At 38.1% G+C, this 20,820-nt stretch overlaps 1 protein-coding gene across 2 annotated transcripts in view; it reads left to right on the top strand.

Moving 5' to 3' along the window:
• LOC127456252 (leucine-rich repeat and fibronectin type III domain-containing protein 1-like protein) overlaps positions 1-19,123 on the top strand; it is a 230,634-nt gene extending 211,511 nt beyond the window's left edge. For both annotated transcript variants that reach the window (XM_051724653.1, XM_051724654.1), the window contains exons 4-5: positions 11,788-12,475; positions 18,099-19,123. In XM_051724653.1, coding sequence (XP_051580613.1) covers positions 11,788-12,337 — 550 coding nt within the window. In that variant the 3' untranslated portion in view covers positions 12,338-12,475; positions 18,099-19,123. The remainder of the gene's footprint in view (positions 1-11,787; positions 12,476-18,098) is intronic.
• The last annotated feature ends 1,697 nt before the right edge of the window (positions 19,124-20,820 follow it).

Here is a 20,820-nt window from a genome sequence, read left to right as displayed (position 1 = left end):
ATAAAAAGAAAATGTATAATGCTGATTCCGTATATTTCATAACTATAGTAAACCTCTGGATGGTCATGTCTTCTTTTCAATGGACTATTCCAGCTTTCTATAGAATACCCTGGATGGTCTATCCCCCGAAATGGGTTTTGAATCTGGGTAATTCTGCATTAGATAAACAAATGGATTCTGTCTTTGTTTAAAGAGAAAGCCTGGCATCTGAGACTACGGCTCTTAATGGCTTATGGTGGAATTCTATTCAGATAGTAGCTGATACATTGAAAATCCACTGATGAATACAAATGGCCCTATATGACTGCCAACCCAACAAGTACATAATAATGTCATGAATTCAATATATGAAGTATGGCAATACTAAATTGATTTTTTTTTTTTTTTTTTGGTAATGAATGGATCCTTCTCAACAGGACCAGCTGTTTTAAGATACATACTCAATGTGTCAGAAAAGCCCTTGAAAGAGTTTCATTTTTGCACAGGAAGACTGGCTGCCACGGTAATAGTTTCAGTCAGATTTTGTCTGATATAATTCAAACTGAATTTTTTGAAGTATGAACCACTATAAGTTGTATTGTCATCCTTCAATAAATTGCACTGCTTGTTATTTTTAGGAAGAAGACAATAACAACAAAATAACAATTAAAGTTGCAAGTCAAGTGTTTGCCCCTGTCTCCTGAAAGATTACAATGAAGGAAAAAATTACATTGATTTTGAAATATGTCTCTATTTCAGAACAGAATATTTTCCTTTGTAATACATGGAGAGGACAGGCCAATTGTCTTATAGTACCTATTCTCTTATGAGCTGAAGTTTTTTTTTTTTTTTCTTTCATATTTTTTATTGTATATTGAAGATGCCTGTCTCAGGGATTACACCAAACAGAAATTACTACATTAATGTTTCCTTTTTAACATTCAGCCATGTCCTCACCACCAGTTACTAACATGATTTCTCACTGAAGGGATCCGTAAGGATGTAATTAACTCCTGCAATAATCCCTGTGGATAGATTAAGAGAGAAGAAAGGATATATACAATTTGCTATTAATTATGGAAAAAGCAAGGGGAGTTCTTTGGTTTAGAGAGCTGGAGAGCAATCCGAATGTCTTTCAGAATCAATTAAGAATGTATGCACTGGACTCGCCATTGACAGTGAGCTGGGTTAGGGTAAGGATGAGTTAGATCAGGTGGCTGAGAAACTGAGACCAGGGTGAGAAAATACAGTGTAAACTTTGAATTGAAATGACAGGTTAAATTTGAAGTGATCTCTTGGAGAAAGACTGCTGCAGGCACAGTGTGCATGATGCCAAATAAAGACTTATAGAAGTGGAAGATGTGGTGTCAGATGGAATATATTTACATTTGCATTCAGCTTCTTGGCAGATGATCTCTTAAAGCAATTGACAGGAAAGTAAACACACTTTAATGTTATTTCTCTATTAATAATATCTCAATGCATGTTTGATTTGTTGAAACTAGTTTATCATGTTTCAAACTGAGTTTCCAACCAACATATTGATTTAGAAGTTTAGCAGTAGAAACAGTCTTGATTATAAAGTATTATTTTAAAATGTCATCCAAAGTTTGATAGACACAAAGTGAATACATTTATTTTTAATTATTTTTAAGATATTATTAATCATCAGCCTATGTTATTTCTACAGTTATGCCTATTTATGGTTGTGGTGTATGTTTTTAGCATTTTAGCATCAATACAAAACTGATAACAGCACATTTGGATCTTCCCTTTGGCATGAAATTTCTGGATCCTCCAGAAAGCCTTGTCAAAGACATCTGGTTGATTTTTTTCTGGTCTGGGCAGCACTGATTGAGAGCAGCAGTGCTGTATCTACCGATCTCTAAAGGAGGACAATGGCTCATTGATACTGAATGTAGAGTCGCTGCTTTCAGGTTACAGGCTGCTCAAAGTTTTCTTTATAAAAGACACATCAGCTGGGCTAACATAGCCTGTGGACTTTTGAGAAAAGGAGGACAGTTGGTTCTTAATTGATACCTTTTTTAATGGATCTTAAAGGAGTGGATTTGACTGGTTTAACCGCTTTCTATAGGACAATCCTCAGAGTATGGAGGGTTTTCACGAACTACCATACACAAGGGTTTGTAAAGTGATTTTGGGGCAAAGAAGAGCCCATAATTTATAACCCCATGCTACCAGTAAATAGTTTTCAATGAGAACTGCACTAGTAAAAGCAGGTCTCACCAAGGTGTCACATTTTCTGGACAAGGATGTGTGGTTGACTCCAGAAGATGTTGCAGCAAGGATTGGGGTAAAATCATTACGGATTTCTGAGAGACTTTTAATGTATTACCACATGATTTTAAATAGGCTCTGGAGAGGGAATTATCAGAACACAGTGGTAGCAGTGGCACAAAACTGGACGTAAATGCAGTTGTGGCCTTATGACAGGAAGAAAAGTGCAAGCTGCTCAATTTCAGAACTCCAGAACACATTTTTTTTTTTTTTTTTTTTGTGATCTCTCTCTCTCTCTCTCTCTCTCTCTCTCTCTCTCTCTCTCTCTCTCTCCATTTATCATGTCCCACTCTATTTGCATGTTTTTCATCTTTAATTTAAGCTGGTCTTTAAGTGGGTAATTAAACTGTACTAGCTCCTTCATATGACAGTGAGATGGCAGAGTCTCTATGCCAAGTGACATATCTTCAGAAAAGCTAGAGACCCCCACACCAACACACACACACACACACACACACACACACACACACATTATTTACAGTGACAGCTCTGAGACAGGGTGCAGCAACGCTGACCCTCTGCAGCTTTAAAGGACCAATGGCTGCCAGATTTGAGAAGGATTTTTCTCAGTATATATCCATCAAATGCCCTTAGAGAGGATCCAGAGGAAACTGGTGGCTGCTCATTAGCACTTGCCACTGTAACAGTGCGAAGCTAAAACTATCCGAAACCTAGCACTTACTGTATTACAATTCAGTGACAGGGCTGTATCTCAGTAACTTTAAGGTTTTGAGTCAAAATCCCATTGCACTAATGCTGGTTTGCAGTGGTTTTGTACTGTATGTTGGATTCAAATACCTAGTTCAAAACTGTTGTAATTAGGATAATGCTTGTGCATTTTATCCTCAAGACAAAAATTCCAATATCATCACATTTTTATAAAAGCTTTTAGATATACAAGTGGAAATTAGTTTCTACTGTACTGACGGATCCCCCAGCATGAGTTCTGTAATGAGCACTGTAAGTAAAACAAATGTTCACACTTCACAGCAGATGCGCTGAACATCAGATTATATATTATCAAACATATAATGTGGTTTTTAAGTTGTTTATAATGATTGATTATGATAGATAAGATGCGATCGCTAACGTGCTTGCCGGCAATGTGCGTCGCCATATTGATTGCATTGCAATGCAGCATGTGATTCTGACTTCATCATAGCATAGAAGCATAGAATGTTCTAAAATCCTAGCCCTTCCACTAACTGGTTAGAATGAGTGAAAGACAAAATGGGAGAAGGCTCAAGTGGACTGACTAGTTTGTATATTCTTTGTTTGACATCAGAAAACATGGCCGCATTGTTTCATCAAAACAGTCAGCTCCAACAGTAAAGCTGTTTAAAAAAGCTTTAAACTTTTATTTAGTGATTGTTTGAATGTTTGTAAAATAAAAATAAAGATATTTTGATGATGAAAAGACTATTTGAGCAGCTGGTTCATTATGACAACAGCTTCAGTTCCTCTTTGCTGGTAAACAAGCACGAATAGAGATCACACCGGTATGATCGTCCGCCTCTGAGCCCAGCCTAGTGTAATCACTTTGGTTTGATTGTGCGTTTGAAAGGTTAAACAACACAGGATTAAATGAAAGGGTCAACGATATAATGAAGGTAGACTCAGGGGCGGGTTTATGATTTCTGAGACCCAAAGCAACCGACCAAGTTGGGGCCCCATTTTGAAAATTTTGCTTAAAAAATAACATAAGATGTATTTTAAATCATAATTTCAAATTCATCCTATCAACCATTGTAGCCAAGTACATTCAAAATATTTAATGAAATAAAAATCTAGTTAAAGATAATTAATGCATGTTTTCCAGTTTTTCCACAATACAGTAATACAAAAAGAAATATTTACCTACATAAATTTATACAAAACAATTTTTTTTGAACAGGGTGTGCAAAACCTACTACTTCACCCAGTAACATTTTGGAATTCAGTTGTTATTTATTAATTTTATATCCCAACAATTATTTATTGTTGTCCAGTTTGCCATTATAATATGATATAGTATTTGTATTACTTTGAGGATTTGTTGTATACAATAGTAATATATTCCTGTCTTATTTACTTTACTTTCACCTGGAGTTTATATTCTGATGCTGAGGCTGTATTTTATGTAAGCATTGTAGGCAACATTCGTAACTAACAATAAACATACAAAGCATGGCGGCCCCTCAGCAAACAAGAGCAGATGGAAAAAAAACATTGCCGTTTATCAAGCGCTGAAATTTGCTTGTTGCAGAGCAATATGGAATAATTGTAACAGTCCCCTCTTTGCAACCTGAACTTGTTCAGAACGTTAAATCTTTGTGACACCTGTGCTAAAAAACAACAATCTAGACACAGTTCAATGACTGATACAGAATGCAGGTGTCTCGGCATGCATTTTTGTATTAACTTGACACAGTGTCTAAAAATGTGCCAGTCCTCCGCGAGACACTGAAGAAACAGCGAGATGCGGTGCATCAGGTATGGACGTCCGTCCAGGGTGTGTTTACACAGGAAAACAATGGCAAAACAGAGCAGATGCAGGCAAAAACACATTCGGTGTGAACAGCCCCTAACTCATCCGTTTGTGCGTATCTGTGAGTGAGAGTGCATTCGCAAATCAATTTCGGATGGCCAATATATTTTTTCATAAATTAAAAACCCGAACCCTACTTAAAAAAACTCAGCTGTCCCGACCCCAGCGGCTTCTAATGTGAACCGCTCTAACAGCGTATTCGCATGTGTACCCAGAACAACTTGTCACCCCTCAAGCATTTTTCGGGTGATAGACCATCCATAGACCCCCCCCATGTTGCAATTTTATACAATTTATAACCATTTCTGTTGATTAAAACAATGGTTTCATATTTTTGTATGTTACCTTCTACAGGTTTACATCATTTTGTGTTTCATAACTGCTTTTACTGTTTAAATTTGCCATTAAATTGTCTATAAAGAAAACTATTTAGGTGCCTAAATAGTGGTCTAATGGAGTCTTATGGTGAACGTGGCTATACAACCTCTGCTCCCCACCTCTATAGGACAGACTTTGTTTTTTTCCAGCCCCATTGTTGTGCTTACACTGCAATATCAGCAAAACATAACCTCTTGTGCTCTTAAGCTTCATCCACTCTATCCTCCCATGGGACTGTAAATTAATTGATGTACAGTATACATTTTGCCATGATGTGGGCCAGAGCACAAAGTCTGGCCTGAGATGCTAAGACTAAACTGATTCACTGTTACATTTAAAATATGCTTAGTACTCTCTTTAATACTTGAGACTGGATTAAAGGATTTGACATGCTTTGGTTATTGTTTATGACACTAAAGCATGGCTCAGTTTTTACAAGTATTTGCATGTATTAAATCTTTGATAAATGCTCATATGTGATTATCCAGTAAATATGTATTCAAATGTTTCTCATTAGTCTATCAAAAAAGAGTTATCCACAGTATGCAAGCATTTGCTAGCATGCACACCCACACACACACACACACACACACACACACACACACTCATGCACCATTACCCTCACAGTCAAACTCACACACAAAAAGAACCAGACAATTACCCATGGGGTCAAATGCAAAAATATGCGGCCATGCTCGCGGTCATACAAACATATAACACACACACACAGCATGTCACCTGGGGCAAGCCGCACCGCATTATTCGGGTCTTCATCTTATCACCTCAGTGCACTAGAGCGTACTGCAGCGCTGGGGAGAGATGTAAGTAGAGAGAACTGAACAGACCCTTGCTGAATAATGGATGCTTCATACAACTTCAGCACACTTAGAAAAAGACATTATACTCCAGCTTACAGGGCTAGTGATCTCATTTCCATAGATTTGACCAAAAAAATGTATTAAACATTCTAATCTTGAAATTAACTGTACACTTTCTTGTGGTGCTTATGTGGGAAATATATTGTACAATGTTTAAAGTGTATAATCTCAGTAAGATCAGCACATTTGTAATTCAAAATATTTAAAATACTTCTAGATAGCTATGTCATTATTTAAAAGAAAAACGATTCTAGCATTAGTCTGGCCATTTGGAGTTTCTTATAAAACAAACTGTGCATACTCAATGACTGGCTACATTCACACATCAGCAATACACTCAGATAAGTGTTTTTATGCAAGTTGTTTTATGATTTTGTACAAAAGAGTTTTTGTAAATGTTTTCTGACTGATCGCACTGTGAATTGGCAACAGTTGGTCAAAAGTTCTGCTACTGAAATCAGTCTTTGCTTACCAAAATTCAAACCACTGCCCCCAATGGCCGAAGCTGGAAGTGTTGTTGAAAGTATGGGCACACGTGAGCTCCAGTTTCTGGGTGAAATGTCCACAGGGTGGTGCCAAAAGCAAGTAGTATTTTTAGTTGTAGTGATGTAATACAGCATTTTTTAAACATACACCCTAACCCAAACCCCAACCCTACACCTAAACTTCAGTTGAGTAAAAATGTCATTTTAAAGTGAAAATGTGACCTCCAAGTTGTGCTTACCCTTGTTTATGGGAACATAATTTCTTTCTGGTTTCCATGGACCATAATCCATGTCTCTGAGGTTGCTCATGCAATGCACTGTAGCAACATAGCGAAAGGTGGGCTTATTTGTATTGATACAACATGTCTAATGGGAGATGGTGCTTGTCAATAATTCAGCAGAATTCAGAGTCGATTTCAGGGAGCATGAACATTTGGATGCAACATATAGATTTCTTGTGTGATCGTGTTGTTATTTTAAGACAGATGACAGATTTGAGATAATATTGTTGTCTGTATTTATGAAAAAGGATATTCAACAAGAAAAAGTGTAGGTCAGGAATTTTTGTTACATTTTACTTAAATATTACACAGACACAGACAAACTTTTTTTTTGTTGTTATTTTTTCTATGGAATAACATGCTGAGTTGTTCATTAGACCAGGAACAAGCATTCAGAAAGTGTATAGGGTTTGGATTTTATGTTGGGGTTGACTTCAGTCAGCTGATCATACCTGTTAGTGAATATGATTGTCAAGCCCAAACACTGACTGTGAATATATTGTAACCTGTGTGATTCTTTTTTCACCACCTATGTAGGCACCTCTAAGAGATGTAGACAGATAGTTGTCCTAAGAGTCAGCACATAGAAAATACAGAATAAAGCTGGCATCCCTGGAGCACACACATAACCTCTTTCCTCTGCAGATGGCACAGGGGACATTTTACACTTAAATCTGCCCTGACATTTGTCTCCCTTTGGACACAATGGCTAATATTGTAAACACATTTATGACAAATATCTGGCCTGAATGCAATTTAGTGGAGGCTTCATGAACTTTTCTTTTGTCTCAACTTTGACTTTTCATTAATCTTAAGTTATTTTAACCTTTTAATAAACAGTTGTTTAGTAAACAAATAATCACAATTAGGGCTGCAACAACTAATCGATAAAATCGATAATGGAAATCATCGACAACAAATTTCATTATTGATTAGCTGGATATTTGCGGTAAGCACTGAGAAGCCCCATCAGTGACGTTACTTTACAGCCAAATATTATTTATATTTTTATTTGGAATGCCCAATTCCCCATGCACTCTAAGTCCTCGTGGTGGCGTATTGACTCGCCTCAATGCAGGTGGCAGAGGACGAATCTCAGTTGCCTCTACGTCTGAGACCATCAACCCATGCATCTTATCATGTGGCTTGTTGAGCACGTTACTGTGGAGACATTGCACATTTGGAGGCTTCACGCCATCCACCGCGGCATCCACGCACAACTCACCACACGCTCCACCAAGAGTGAACCACATTATAGCAACCATGAGGAGGTTACCCCAGACTCTATCCTCCCTAGCAATCGGGCTAATTTGGTTGCTTAGGAGACCTGGATGGAGTCACTCAGCATGCCCTGGGATTCGAACTTGCAATCTCCAGGGGTGGAAGTCAGTGTCTTTACTCTCTGAGCTACCCAGGCCCCCCGCATTATGAAACTTGTTTGAAAAACAACGGAGACAAATTGAAGCGGAAAAAACACAACCCAAGATGTCCAGCGCACGAGAGCACTTTACAGACACTTCATAGAAGATCATAATAAGCATAGGAGCATTGACAGAGTGCTTGTGCTGTTTGATGCACGAGAGTTGTTTCTCTCCAGCGCATCACTTACATTTTACTGCTATTTTCTCTGTTTTATAATGTAAACAAGTTATGAATTCAAAATCAGCCACGTATTTCGCAAAACTGTTTGTTCTTACTACACGTGAGTCTCAGTTAAACTCTAACGCTGGGTTCACACATCATCCTTGAGGGTGGTGGGAGCGAGGCTTGAGTGGCGTATTTTCATTTCGCCGCCCATATTAACAGATTACACCATTCCCACTGCAAGCGTGAGTCACGATGTGACGCATCCCAGAAGCGGCAGTGAGCGGATAGTTTCAGCATTGTGCCTATTTTTGCTGCCCGGCTCACGGAGCTCAGCGGCTCTGGGTGCAGTACAACACTAAAATAATCAGGAGATTATAGAAAAGACACAAAAGCAAATCAAAATTATTTAATGTGTCTGCATGAAAGTAAACTCAATAAAATAACTTCATAAAGGAAAGAATTAATAAACTGCTTGACCTTTTTCCATTCTGTGTATATGCGTAGGTGTACAGTATATACACAACATTAACCAATCACGACCAAGTGTGCTGATAAAGATGAAGTGCACACAACTGCCCGCTGTAGTCCTTGAAGCAGCAATAACCTCATCTTATTATGGCCTTATTAAAGAATACATTTGGCATATGACCCCACAGATAACTTTATTTTCTGCGCAGAGGCGCTGCTGTTTCTCGCAGAAGAGACACGGACAATGAGAACGTCCAACGCGACCCCCCAGCTCACGCTCACGGAGGATATGTGAACCTGCCGTAATGAGCAAGCGAGCGCGTACATCTGCGTCAGTCAAACCGATCGCAATGGAGAAAGTGAGTGCAATCATTTTGATTAAATTGTCCAACATTATACCACGATTTCAGTTTCAGTGTAATCAGTTGTGCAGCTTTCATGGATATCAGACTGAAGTCTCAGAGTCAAGGTGTGCCGGTTTTTAAAGTGTTTTCTCCTGCTCATGTAAGCGCATATAATACAGTCAGCACCGGGATGAGTCTTTTCAGTGCGAGAGTGAATCTTCATATAGATGTGGACTTGTGCATTCTGAGATGCTATTCTGCTCACTATAATTGTACAGAGTGGTTATCCGAGTTACCGTAGCCTTTCTGTCAGCCCAAACCAGTCTGGCCATTCTCCACTGACCTCTCTCATCAACAAGGTGTTTCCATCGCAGAACTGCTGCTCACTGGATATTTTTTTTTTATTTTGGCACCATTCTGAGTAAAATCTAGAGACTGTTGTGTGTAAAATCCCAGGAGATCAGCAGTTACAGGAATACTCAAACCAGCCCATCTGGCACCAACTATCATGCTACGGTCGAAATCTCTGAGATCACATTTTTCCCCATTCTGATGGTTGATGTGAACATTAGCTGAAGCTCCTGGCCCATATCTGCATAATTGTATGCATTGCACTGCTGCCACACGATTGGCTGATTAGATAATCGCATGAATAAGTAGGTGTACAGGTGTTCCCAGGGCCGGAGTGGCATTCATATTCAGCCCGGGATGTCATGTCCAAGTCAGCCCACACCCAAAAGGGGGGTTGGAGGTGAAGATGATAACAATAAAACAATATCACAGCAAACATATGCAATATATGTAATTACTTGAAAATTATTTAAGCTCTCCATGTCATTATACCACATACGGCATTCACTAAGATTTTCACTTTGTCATAAGACATCATTGTATGTGTTGTAAAAATAAGTGAATGTTAAAGGGATATTTGATCATTTCCTCACCCTCATGCCATCCCAGATGTGTATGACTTTCTTTTGCAGAACATGAATGAAGATGTTTAGAAGAACTGTTGGTCCATTCAATGCAAGTAAATGAGAAGCAGTGAGAAACAGATCAATAATTAAGTCATTTTTTACAATAAATCTCCACTTTCACTTTCATAAGCACTCTTCTCTCTAAAGAGTTCTTCTACTGTTTTTGGTGATTTACATAAGCATATCGCCCCATACTGGGCAGGGAGGAGAATTTATAGAAAAAAAAAAAAAAAACCCGTAAATATTGATTTGTTTGTCACCCACAACTATAATATTACTTCTGAAGACATAGATTAAACCACTGGAGTTGTATGGATTACTTTTATGCTGCATTTATGTGATTTTTGTGCCTTCTGAGTTCTGATCACCATTCACTTGCACTGAAAGGACCAACAGAATGCTTAATTTGTGTTCAGCAGAAGACAGAAAGTCATACACATCTGGGATGGCATGACGGTGAGTAAATGATGAGAGAAATTTCATTTTTGGGAAAACTAAGTTTATTTTAAAGACTATCTAGGCACATAATAACACTATAGAACTGTAAATGTTTATAACTCTTTCAAGATGTACAGGCTCACACTTTAAATGGTCAGTGCTTTGTATTTTAGATAATTAAAATAGCAACAGATCCAGTGAAACAATTAAGGTTGAGTGATTGTTTTTACATTTTTACATGCCATTCAAAAACATGCCATTTTACAATGATAAGAGTGAAATAAAAGACTAAAAATAACACATTTGTACTTTTCTTTCACTTGGAATGTAAATGTTCAGGACAAAGGCAAAATGGTCACTGTCTCTTTAAGAGGGTTTTATTGCATTATGCAACATTGAAGGCACTCTGTGCAGTTTGTTTTGTTGAGTTTAATCTTTTGAGAGCTGTGAAGTTCCATTATTTTCGTACCGTGTCGTGCTGTTGCGTCTGTATTCATTTACTTTAAGTATTCTGTTATTTTGTGACAAAAAAATAATTTTGCTATTATCATTCTGCACTGCTAGGGAAGAGGATTTCAGAGATTAATTGACTGAGATTGTGAGACTGCAGTCAGTATTAAACTTGTGATGATCTTGTACCTGAAGCACATTCATCCATTCAGCTATTAGTAGCCTATCTATTCTCGATGGATCTTCCGTGATCCTTCCGGCGCTGTCATCAGTTTCGTCTCTCACAGGCTACTCTCTAATTTGTTTGAGTGTGAGATGATAAAATACAGACTGCGTCCACTATAATACGGAATGCAATTCTGATCCTTTAAATACCGGATGTTACGGACTGTTGGCAATTGTTATGTGACATATGATGAAAGTTTGTCAATCAATATGCGGACCTAACCGGCCCAATTTTTGACCGGCTCAGCGGGAATTGCCACTCCGGCTCTGGGTGTTCCTAATAAAGTGCTCAGTGACTGTATATTTACTAGCATTGGCATGTATTGAAATACAAGATATACTGATAATTGCATTTGTTAAATGTAACATTTGTAAAACTGACAGCTGATAATTTTTAAAACAGTCAGGAAAAGGCCTTGTTTTTTGTTCCTGGCTTTAACACCTCTCCTCTCTCTAACTCTCTGTGTCTCAGGATGATTCCAGCCTCCCATAAATTGTTCATACTGAGTGACCTGGCATCGTCACGGGACTACGAGCTTTGCGTCTTGGCTGTCTACGATGATGGCATCACAGCTCTCACTGCTACCCGATTGGTCGGTTGTGTGTCCTTCACTACAGAGCGCGAGTTCCACCACTGTCGCTCAATCCATGACCAGTTCCTGGGTGGCACCATGATAATTGTAATCGGTGGAATTATTGTGGCATCAGTCCTTGTCTTCATTTTCATCCTTCTGATGAAGTATAAACTTCACAGCCAGCACTACAAGCAGAAGGCTGCACGCGTCAGCAACGTTTGTTCTCAGACCAACGGTGGCCAGCAGGGGGCGGCATCGGGCCTTCAACCCAGGTCATCCTCCTCCTCTGGCTTGGCCAGCAAGCCCTATGCCCCTCTTGGGTCAGATAGACAAGAAGGGTCCCATGGCCAAGAGGGGGGTTACGGAGCACTAAAAGGGACCACTGTGGTGGACTTGAACCCAGAATACGGGAAATCAGTAAAAGAGGAAGACTCCATATCACAATAACACAGGGATCAAATCCCACCTCCCTCCCATCCTTTTCACACCACAACCTATTTTCTTTTTCTTTTCTTTTTTCTTTTCTTTTCCTTTTTTCTGTTATTGGGGTCCTGCTGCCTTATTGAGGATTATATCCTGTCCAAGGTGAGAATGTTTTTTTTCTTTTCTTTTTTCTCTTGTCCTATCTGTTAAGGTTTGTTGCTAGGCAACTGGTTGTCAGCATGATAGAATCTCCACACTCTACAGTGCTGATGTGGAGATGTTCCAGTTCTGTTAATTAGAACCCCTATTATAGATAAATTACAGGCATACTGACTATGCTATCTCTCTTTGTCAGGGCAATGGGCCATAAAGATTTCAAAAACGGCACAGTACACTTAAAATCGCTTAAGTGACACCATTCAAATTGGTAGGCTGACACACATTGTTTAGTGCAATAGTATGCCTTTGAATTGCAAAAAGGATAAAAACTGTGCCTATCTGGGATGTTTTCAATGGGAAACGAAGTCCAACAGTTCCCCTAATGCTGCACATTTCAGCACATTATGCTTATCTGTATGTTATGCATTTCCCTGCTGTGTGGAAAATAGCACATTATTATTTTTTTTATTATTGTGAGGTGCAAGCCTTGCACTTAAGTATCACTTTTTTGCATGGCTTATAGTTAAATTACCACTTTACCACAGTATTGGAAGATCAAGTGAGAGTGAAAAAAATAAACCCACTTTATTTTAGCCACAGCCACATTGGCCCTCGCCCACTTGTCACAAATGGTGGGAATAAGCAATTGCTATATAACTCGATCAAAGCAAGTAAACATTGGAAAGAGATAAAGAGAAAGAAAGTAGGCTGTTGAGAAAGAGTAAGTATATGAAAGAGAAAGAGACTGGAACCTTGTTTTAAAGAACATCATATACCAGGAAACATGCTGATTCATGCAGGTTAGTGCTGGTCTAGTTGGTGGCCCAGCATAGCCATCTTGGGCAGCTATTCTTGAGAGTTATTCTCTATGTAGGTAATAGCAAAGTTCCTTTAAGTCGGTTCACTCGGTGGACATGTCCATAATGCCTCTGCGCAGCTATTTTCGATGGATACAAGTACAGCTCCAAAATCTCCAAAACGGGTGTGACTACAGTGATCATAAATATATCATAAATTCTTTAGCTCAAATCACATTTAAAACATAAATTTTTCAGACAAGTCCAGTAGGCCTTCTAAAGTAAACCTACTCTAATATAAAATGTGATTGGCTCTTTTAGCTGACAGGCAGGACCTCCATTCCTGCAGGTGCTATATTGAGCATTTCAATTTCTCCTATCCATTTTTGTACAAGTGGTGCATCTCCTCCCTGTTTCTTATGCTGGAGACTAGCATCTACAGCAGCAATGATGGCAACCAGCTATGCTGGCCTTTTCAGCAGAGGAAAGAAAGGGAATGTAGAAAACAACATTTCAGTTCACCTTGCCACTCACTGCCATGCTGGGCCTGCTATTTACCTTCCTATTACCTACCAGGGGTATTCAATTAAAGTTTCAAGAGGTCCGGTCATTTCCTTCCCAGCAAAGGTCCGTAAAATAATAACTCGCATGGTGTCAGTAGTCAGTATGGCTTTGAATTTTTTTTTATTTTTTTTTTTTTTTAATAGTTATTATACCTTTCCACGTTGGCAGCAATAGTACTTTGTAAAAGAAAAAGAAAAATAAACTGTCAAAATAATCTTTTCAAAGCAGAGATGAAGACACTGGCCCATAGACAAAGCCAAAGCAGTGGGGTGTGAGGGATCTTTTCTACCAAAAGATTAGGTTAATATATTTCATAGAGTTCATTAGTTGGGGGCACTTGGATATTAATATTACAAGATAAGATCAACATTTGTTTTCAAGCTGGGTGACAGCAGTCCAGTTTTTGTGTTCGAATATTTTTACATTCTGAATATTTATTTTTAATTATTTTTACATTCAGATACCTATGTATGGGACATAGGAGTACTTTTGACTGAGAAAATATAGGTTATTCTATGGGGGTTCAGGGGTAACCCCTGAAAGAAAATTTAGAAAATGGAGAAGTCTGAATGGACCATGTTTATACTTTCCTAAAGTGAGAATCTAATAACAATAAACAAACTATTTACATCTTAAAAATACTGTTTGCTTAATTTAAGTAAAAATAGGCTGACTATGAAATAATGGGAACATTCTCATCAGAAGCAGAGAACTCTACTAGCCAGGCTAACTAATAATTTATATTAATTATAACTAATAATCATAGATGATGACATCTTTGATGAATTAAAAAAAAAAAAAAAAAAAAACGGTTTGTCATGAAAGGCACGTAAAATGCTGATTAATAAAGCTAAATTTAGATGGAAAAAGACGTTAGTCTGAAAAGGTGGCACATGAACTTGTTCTGTCACAAACCTGCTTTAGCTGAACCGTACGAATCATTTATCAGACAGTTGAAGATAGTTTCACTTTGCCTTAATCTCATTTTCTGCAGTGTGTTTTAGCGAAAGATGCCAGTCTCCATCTACATTGCTGCTCACCGTGTCTCTGATGCTGTTGTTAAAATATCTGTGCCTGGAACACTACGTAGCCTAATCAGGCATTATGTGATGCCTCGTGAATATCACGAGGGAGAGAGGCAACATGCACGGAGCAGGAAATGAAGCGTGTTCGGCGCTTGAGAAAAAGATGATATAGCGCTGATCACCCCTGAGTGCTTGTGGTGTGTATAGCTCCATTGTTTTGACGCACTGCTCACTAAAACTGGAGAAATGTTAAGATAGGACAAACGTTGTCATTATCTAGCAGTCCGGATGGAACCAAGCTGCTAATTGGTGACCTCTGTATTAGACCAATCATCATCACACTTTCTGCGCTAGAGGCACTATTTTATATTACACTCAGAGCCTGAACACCCTTGGTGGCACAATATAGGTTGGTCAGTTTCCTCACGCTGAAAGCTGCGTGGATAACAAACAGCAGTGGACCACCTCAGCTCTTAGATTCAAGAGATGACTTTGGAGACCTCAATGAATTGGTCATGGTTAAATAGCATCGAGGTCTCCTCTTAAGAACTCTGAATGGGCAAGGATGAAAGCAAGGGTAAGGGTAAGGGGCTCTGTTCTATGGGAAATAGCACCTTCAAGAGGTAGAAATTGCATACTACAAGACTGAGAGTTAAAGGGCAGTCAGTGTCCATCAGGATCATTTTAAGGAAAAAACTTCAAAGGGTTACTTTGGGCTTTTGACACCAGAGACATGTACTGCCTGTACAACTAGGTGAACAAAGAGTTATGATCTGAACAGGTTGAAAGACTTTAAAAACTTTCTTCTTTTTTTCTTTTTTTTTATCAGTAAAAAATAAATCCAAAGCTCAATTTGATTTTAAAATGCCCCACAGGTCCTGTCACCATATTAGTAAAATAGTAAAATATTGAGGTGTTTGATGTTTCTCTTTAGATGCCTATTCCCTTATTTCCAAAATTGTAGCACAGTAACAAAAGAAAATGCACTGCTTTGCCTATCCAGCTTCAAATTGATTCAAACTGTCTTTTACTCAGTTTAAACAGGCTTTGGGAAGAGACACAGAATAGAGATATAGGGCGAAAGAGCTTTGTAGATAGGGAAAGGTGCTATGATGGAAGAAAAAGGGCAGATATGAGTGTTGTGATGGGGGATTAGAGATTGAGATCAAAGGGTAAAAGGAGTAGTGTCTCAGATATTGAGACAAATGGGCTAATCTGTGTGGTGGGATGTTGTGGAAAGTCAGCAGACCTATGGTAGAAACTATTTTTGTGTGCCATAGAAAATGGGACGCAGCCTCTCTCCTCCCACCCTGCTGAAAGCAGAACCAGTATCCCTCCAGACTGCAGCAGGGCATGCTGCACTAAAAATAGACATGTGAATAAGGCCTAGCATTAGCAAGCTCTCTGCAGATAGCTAAAAGCAACATATCAAGCCTCGTCCTTGTTGATGATTGGGTTTGTTAGCTCTACATTCAATTTGAGAGCAGTCTCTCCCTCTGGCAATTGATGATTGTTGGAGAATAAAGGTAATGAAGTCGTTAAATATCCAATTAGCATATGCAATGTGTAGACATCAGCGCTATCTGTTTATGCTTAGTCAGCTAATGTGGTATGGATAATTGTTTGTGTATCTTTAGTCTTTTCCTCCTGATATGGAGGGTCACGAATAATTTAGTGTGATAATGCTTGCAGCGATGGGGCATCTTCAAAATGTACACAGTGATAATCCTAAAGCAGCCATTTTATCATATGCGGAATGTATTCTGCAAGGGTGCACTATCTGTCAGCTTTTCCTGAGATCTTTAATGAGATATTTTTGCAAGTCAGCTCAGACCTCAGTAATATTTACTTTGAAGTTCATGTTGTTTTGCTGTACATTTTTAAAGGTGAAAGGTAAAAAGGTTTTTAGCCAATATTGCAGTTGCCTTGGACTTATACTGACACCTAGCTGCATGGATGCAGCATCATGTGAAATCAATAGTTTTTGGTGACTGATGCCATTGTATAAGCATGCTATTAGTAGACAGCTATGATTAATTTATTAATTGAGTGAAAGTGTCCAATAAAAGAGAGGTTACCGAGATAAGGTGAGTAGCATTTGGCTGGTCATGTGATCTTAACATGACCACCCTCATGAGGCAGCCCAGCACCATGTAAAATTAAACAGATTTTATTTGTCTACTGATATGAGACTTTATCTCATGTTAGTGTACATCACTGTCAACATTATTCAAAAGTACTGTTCATTTTTATGGTTACAATTACAATTACTGAGTGCACCTTTTTTAAAGGGACAGTTCACCCAAAAATTAACCCACCCTCATCTCATTCTAAACCCATTTGTCTTTCTTTTTTTTTTTTTTTTTTTTTTTTTTGTGGAACACAAAAGGAGATGTTAGAAAGAAAGTTAGGCACCGACAGCTTCAGTCACCTTTCACTTTTATTGTATGGAAAAAAGACGCAATGAAAATAAATGATGATTGAGACTAATATTTTGCCTAACATCTTATGTGATCCATGGAAGAAAGAAACTCACGTGGGTTTGGTACAACATAAAGGTTAGTAAATAATGACAGGATGCTTCTCATTTCTGAAATTGTGCATCATCGTTTCCTTTCTTTGCTTTCTTTTTTTGCTTCCTTTCTCTAGTCTCTTAGGAAATGAGTAAAGAATGCAAGGAAAAGAAACTAGGACAGAGGAAACTAAAGAAAATGTATTTGTAAAATGGAATCTTCTTGCTTACTCAAGCATCCCTTCAGATTGCCATCTTTGCGCAGCCACATTACCTCGGAGCGCTTGCCATCATGTTATTCAAATTTGATTAATTACAAATTCAAAATAAATCCTAATAATTCAAGATGCACTGTTGAAATATGTGACAATTATGGTTTATTTGAACTGCAAAGGTGTTGTGCCAAATGTGAATGGAGAGGAGAATTTGTGCGTGTCAGATGTTTCGACAAAAAGTCTTCCGCATAGGATCCCCTGTGCATCCTCTGTTCCCTGTCCTCACCTCCTCGTGGTGCATTTAAGGTATTGATACATCCTTCATGATGGCGGACTTATCAGTTTCTGGGTCATGGGCTCGAGGACAGAGGAGTGAGGAAATGAGAATGCGTTAATTAGGGTATTGAGAAGTACCCAGAATTCTAATTTTTGGGTGAAATATACCTTTAAATGCATTTCTGAGTTATTATGCTGCTACAATATCTGATATTTTTGCCTCTGTTGTTTTTCAAGGCAAACTTCTCAGTCTGGAAGCAAGATGCAGAATGCCAGATTAAACAGGATTGAAGCTAATCTATTAGTAGGACAAGATGTGGGTGGAAAGCAAATACAACAGCCATTCTGTCTTCAGTTCCTTATGCAAGACTATCCCTAGTCCATGGATATTATGTGCCTCTTGAGCAAGATTTTTTTTTTCTTTTTTTTTTCTTTTTTAACCAGAGGCTATTTCCCCAAAAGAGAAGAATCATCAGATCAATTTTATGGAAATAGGGAGGTAAACACATCCCTTTGGGAGTATGTTGCATTATTTTTTTTCTAATCATGTGGAAAGTATCATGATAAAACTTCAGTGTTTAATAGATTTAGGACGCCAATCTCCACAATGATACAGTGCCAAAGGATTGACATCTATGGATTTAAGGTTTTCCTGGAAGCTCATGTGGATACAGTCTAATCAAAGTTCAATAAAATATTGATGAGTCTGTATTGAGTTCACATTTGTGGATCCTCTGGAACACTTTATTATGGATTCAACTGTATTGTCTCAGCTAATGACTCTGGCTCTCTTTCTCTCTCTTTATTCGGAAACTGAACACAATGAATCGATATTCATCTGAGTAGCAAACATGGGGAGTGTATTCCTGGGAACTGGAGATTAGGTCAAACAGGACAGGCACCACCAAAACACTGATTATCACAATGCACTAAAACTTTCAGAATCTCGCATATCAACAAGGATTGATGGTAAGGAAGTTTTGAGAGCTCTATATCTGACAACAGACTATCTGAAGGATAGCATGGCAACTATACCATGGGCCTCTTTGACCCTTGGCCTGCTAAAATAAATGCTGTTCTTTTTTTCCCCCCTCCAATTAACTGTGTACGTATTTGTATGTGAAGTACACCTTCAGCCATCTCTGATTTGAATCATTCGATTTTAAAGAGAAAATAATAATAAAAAATAAAAAAAATATGGGATGGAATTTTATGCTTTCATAGGTACTCTATGTGATTTATAAATAAATAAAGTATTTTTCTTCAAAGCTGGTGAAATTACTTTTTATTAGCTTAGAACTGTTTTTTTTATCACAAATAGCAGCATCACTGAACATAATTTGCCATGTGTTTCTGATATTTTCTAATTTTCCACTCAATGTGATTGTTTCCACAATTAAGTATATTATGAATTGTGCCTTTATTAAGTGTTTTTTGACAAATTTGTTCTTTTTCCAGCTTTTATTTCATTCCGCAGGTCTTGCGTGCCATGGATTGCATCAGAGCCAAGTCAAGTGTACAAGACTCCCTTTAAAAATCCTATACTAAGTGATTTTTAGTCCCATGCATTACTCATATTTTCTATATATTTCAGGGAGAACACATCTTGGTGTGCTATGAAGTGTCAAATGTTTACAAATGCATTGACTATTTCTTGCAAAAGGCTTTTATGCTAATATAACAGAGCCGTAATGACTTTTATCACCACATGATGTCACTGCTCATGCGCATCATGCTGTTGTCCCAGCTTGGCTCACTGCATTTGACCTGGCTTGATGACTTGCATTTTTAATGCTGTGGCTGTGGTGTTCAAACATCCTGGTCATGGTACAGTCACTGAATGTGGTATTACAGCCCAGCACTGTTATAACCACACTAAAAATTATCAGGTGCCCAATCAGTAACAGAGCAAATCTTGCTGTGATGGGATTCATAGAATTGTCTTATGTAAAATTACCTGATGAAATGCTTCCAGGTGAATTCTGCAAAAAATAATATTTTTAATCAAATATATATTTGTATTATTTCAAAATGCAGTATATAATCCATAATTGCTGATATTGTATGTATACATTGTAGCTACATATGATTGGCACTTCTCTTCTGAGTGCTTAATCATGTTCTGTACACACATAGTTTGGTGATTTACAGGAGTAAAAATTTTATTCTAGAACCAAATTCGTCATTTAGTCTGTTGTGTGTGTACAGAATTAAGCTGAACAAGGAGTACCCTGCTAAAAAAAACTACATAGCTGGTCACCAGCATAGTGTTTTGAATGCTGGTCAACAACATGACATATGCTGGTGTGCAGGTGTTCCAACAAGGCTTTTTGACAAGCTTAAAGGGTTAGTTCACCCAAAAATGAAAATTCTCTTATTATTTACTCACCCTCATGCCATTCCAGATGTGTGTGACATTCATTGATCAGCTGGAGTCACATGGATTACTTTTACACTGTCTAAATGTGACTTTTAGTGCTGGCACCCATGTACGGTGTGGTGGTGGCGTAGTGGGCTAAAGTACATAACTGGTAATCAGAAGGTTGTTGGTTTGATCTCCACAGCCACCACCATTGTGTCCTTGAGCAAGGTACTTAACTCCAGGTTGCTCCAGCGGGATTGTCCCTGTAATAAGTGCACTGTAAGTTGCTTTGGATAAAAGGATCTGCTAAATGCATAAATGTAATGTAAATATACTTCCATTATAAGAAACTGACAGTTCTATATTCATCTAAAAATCTTAATTTGTGTTCTGCTGAAGAAAGACAGTCATACAAATCTGGGATTGCATCAGGGTAAATGAATAATAAGAGAATTTTCATTTTTGAGTGAACTATTCCTTTAATCATTCTAGGAGAAGGCTATATATTACAGTCCAGAAAGAGCACACTGTTTAAAAGCAACAGCTTAAAGAGCATTAAAAAGATGACTCTGTCAATGATGGTTTTCTAAAAATTGC

The sequence above is a fragment of the Myxocyprinus asiaticus genome, chromosome 18, assembly GCF_019703515.2.
Source record: "Myxocyprinus asiaticus isolate MX2 ecotype Aquarium Trade chromosome 18, UBuf_Myxa_2, whole genome shotgun sequence".
Lineage (NCBI taxonomy): Eukaryota > Metazoa > Chordata > Actinopteri > Cypriniformes > Catostomidae > Myxocyprinus > Myxocyprinus asiaticus.
This window is presented reverse-complemented; position numbering and strand designations above follow the sequence as displayed.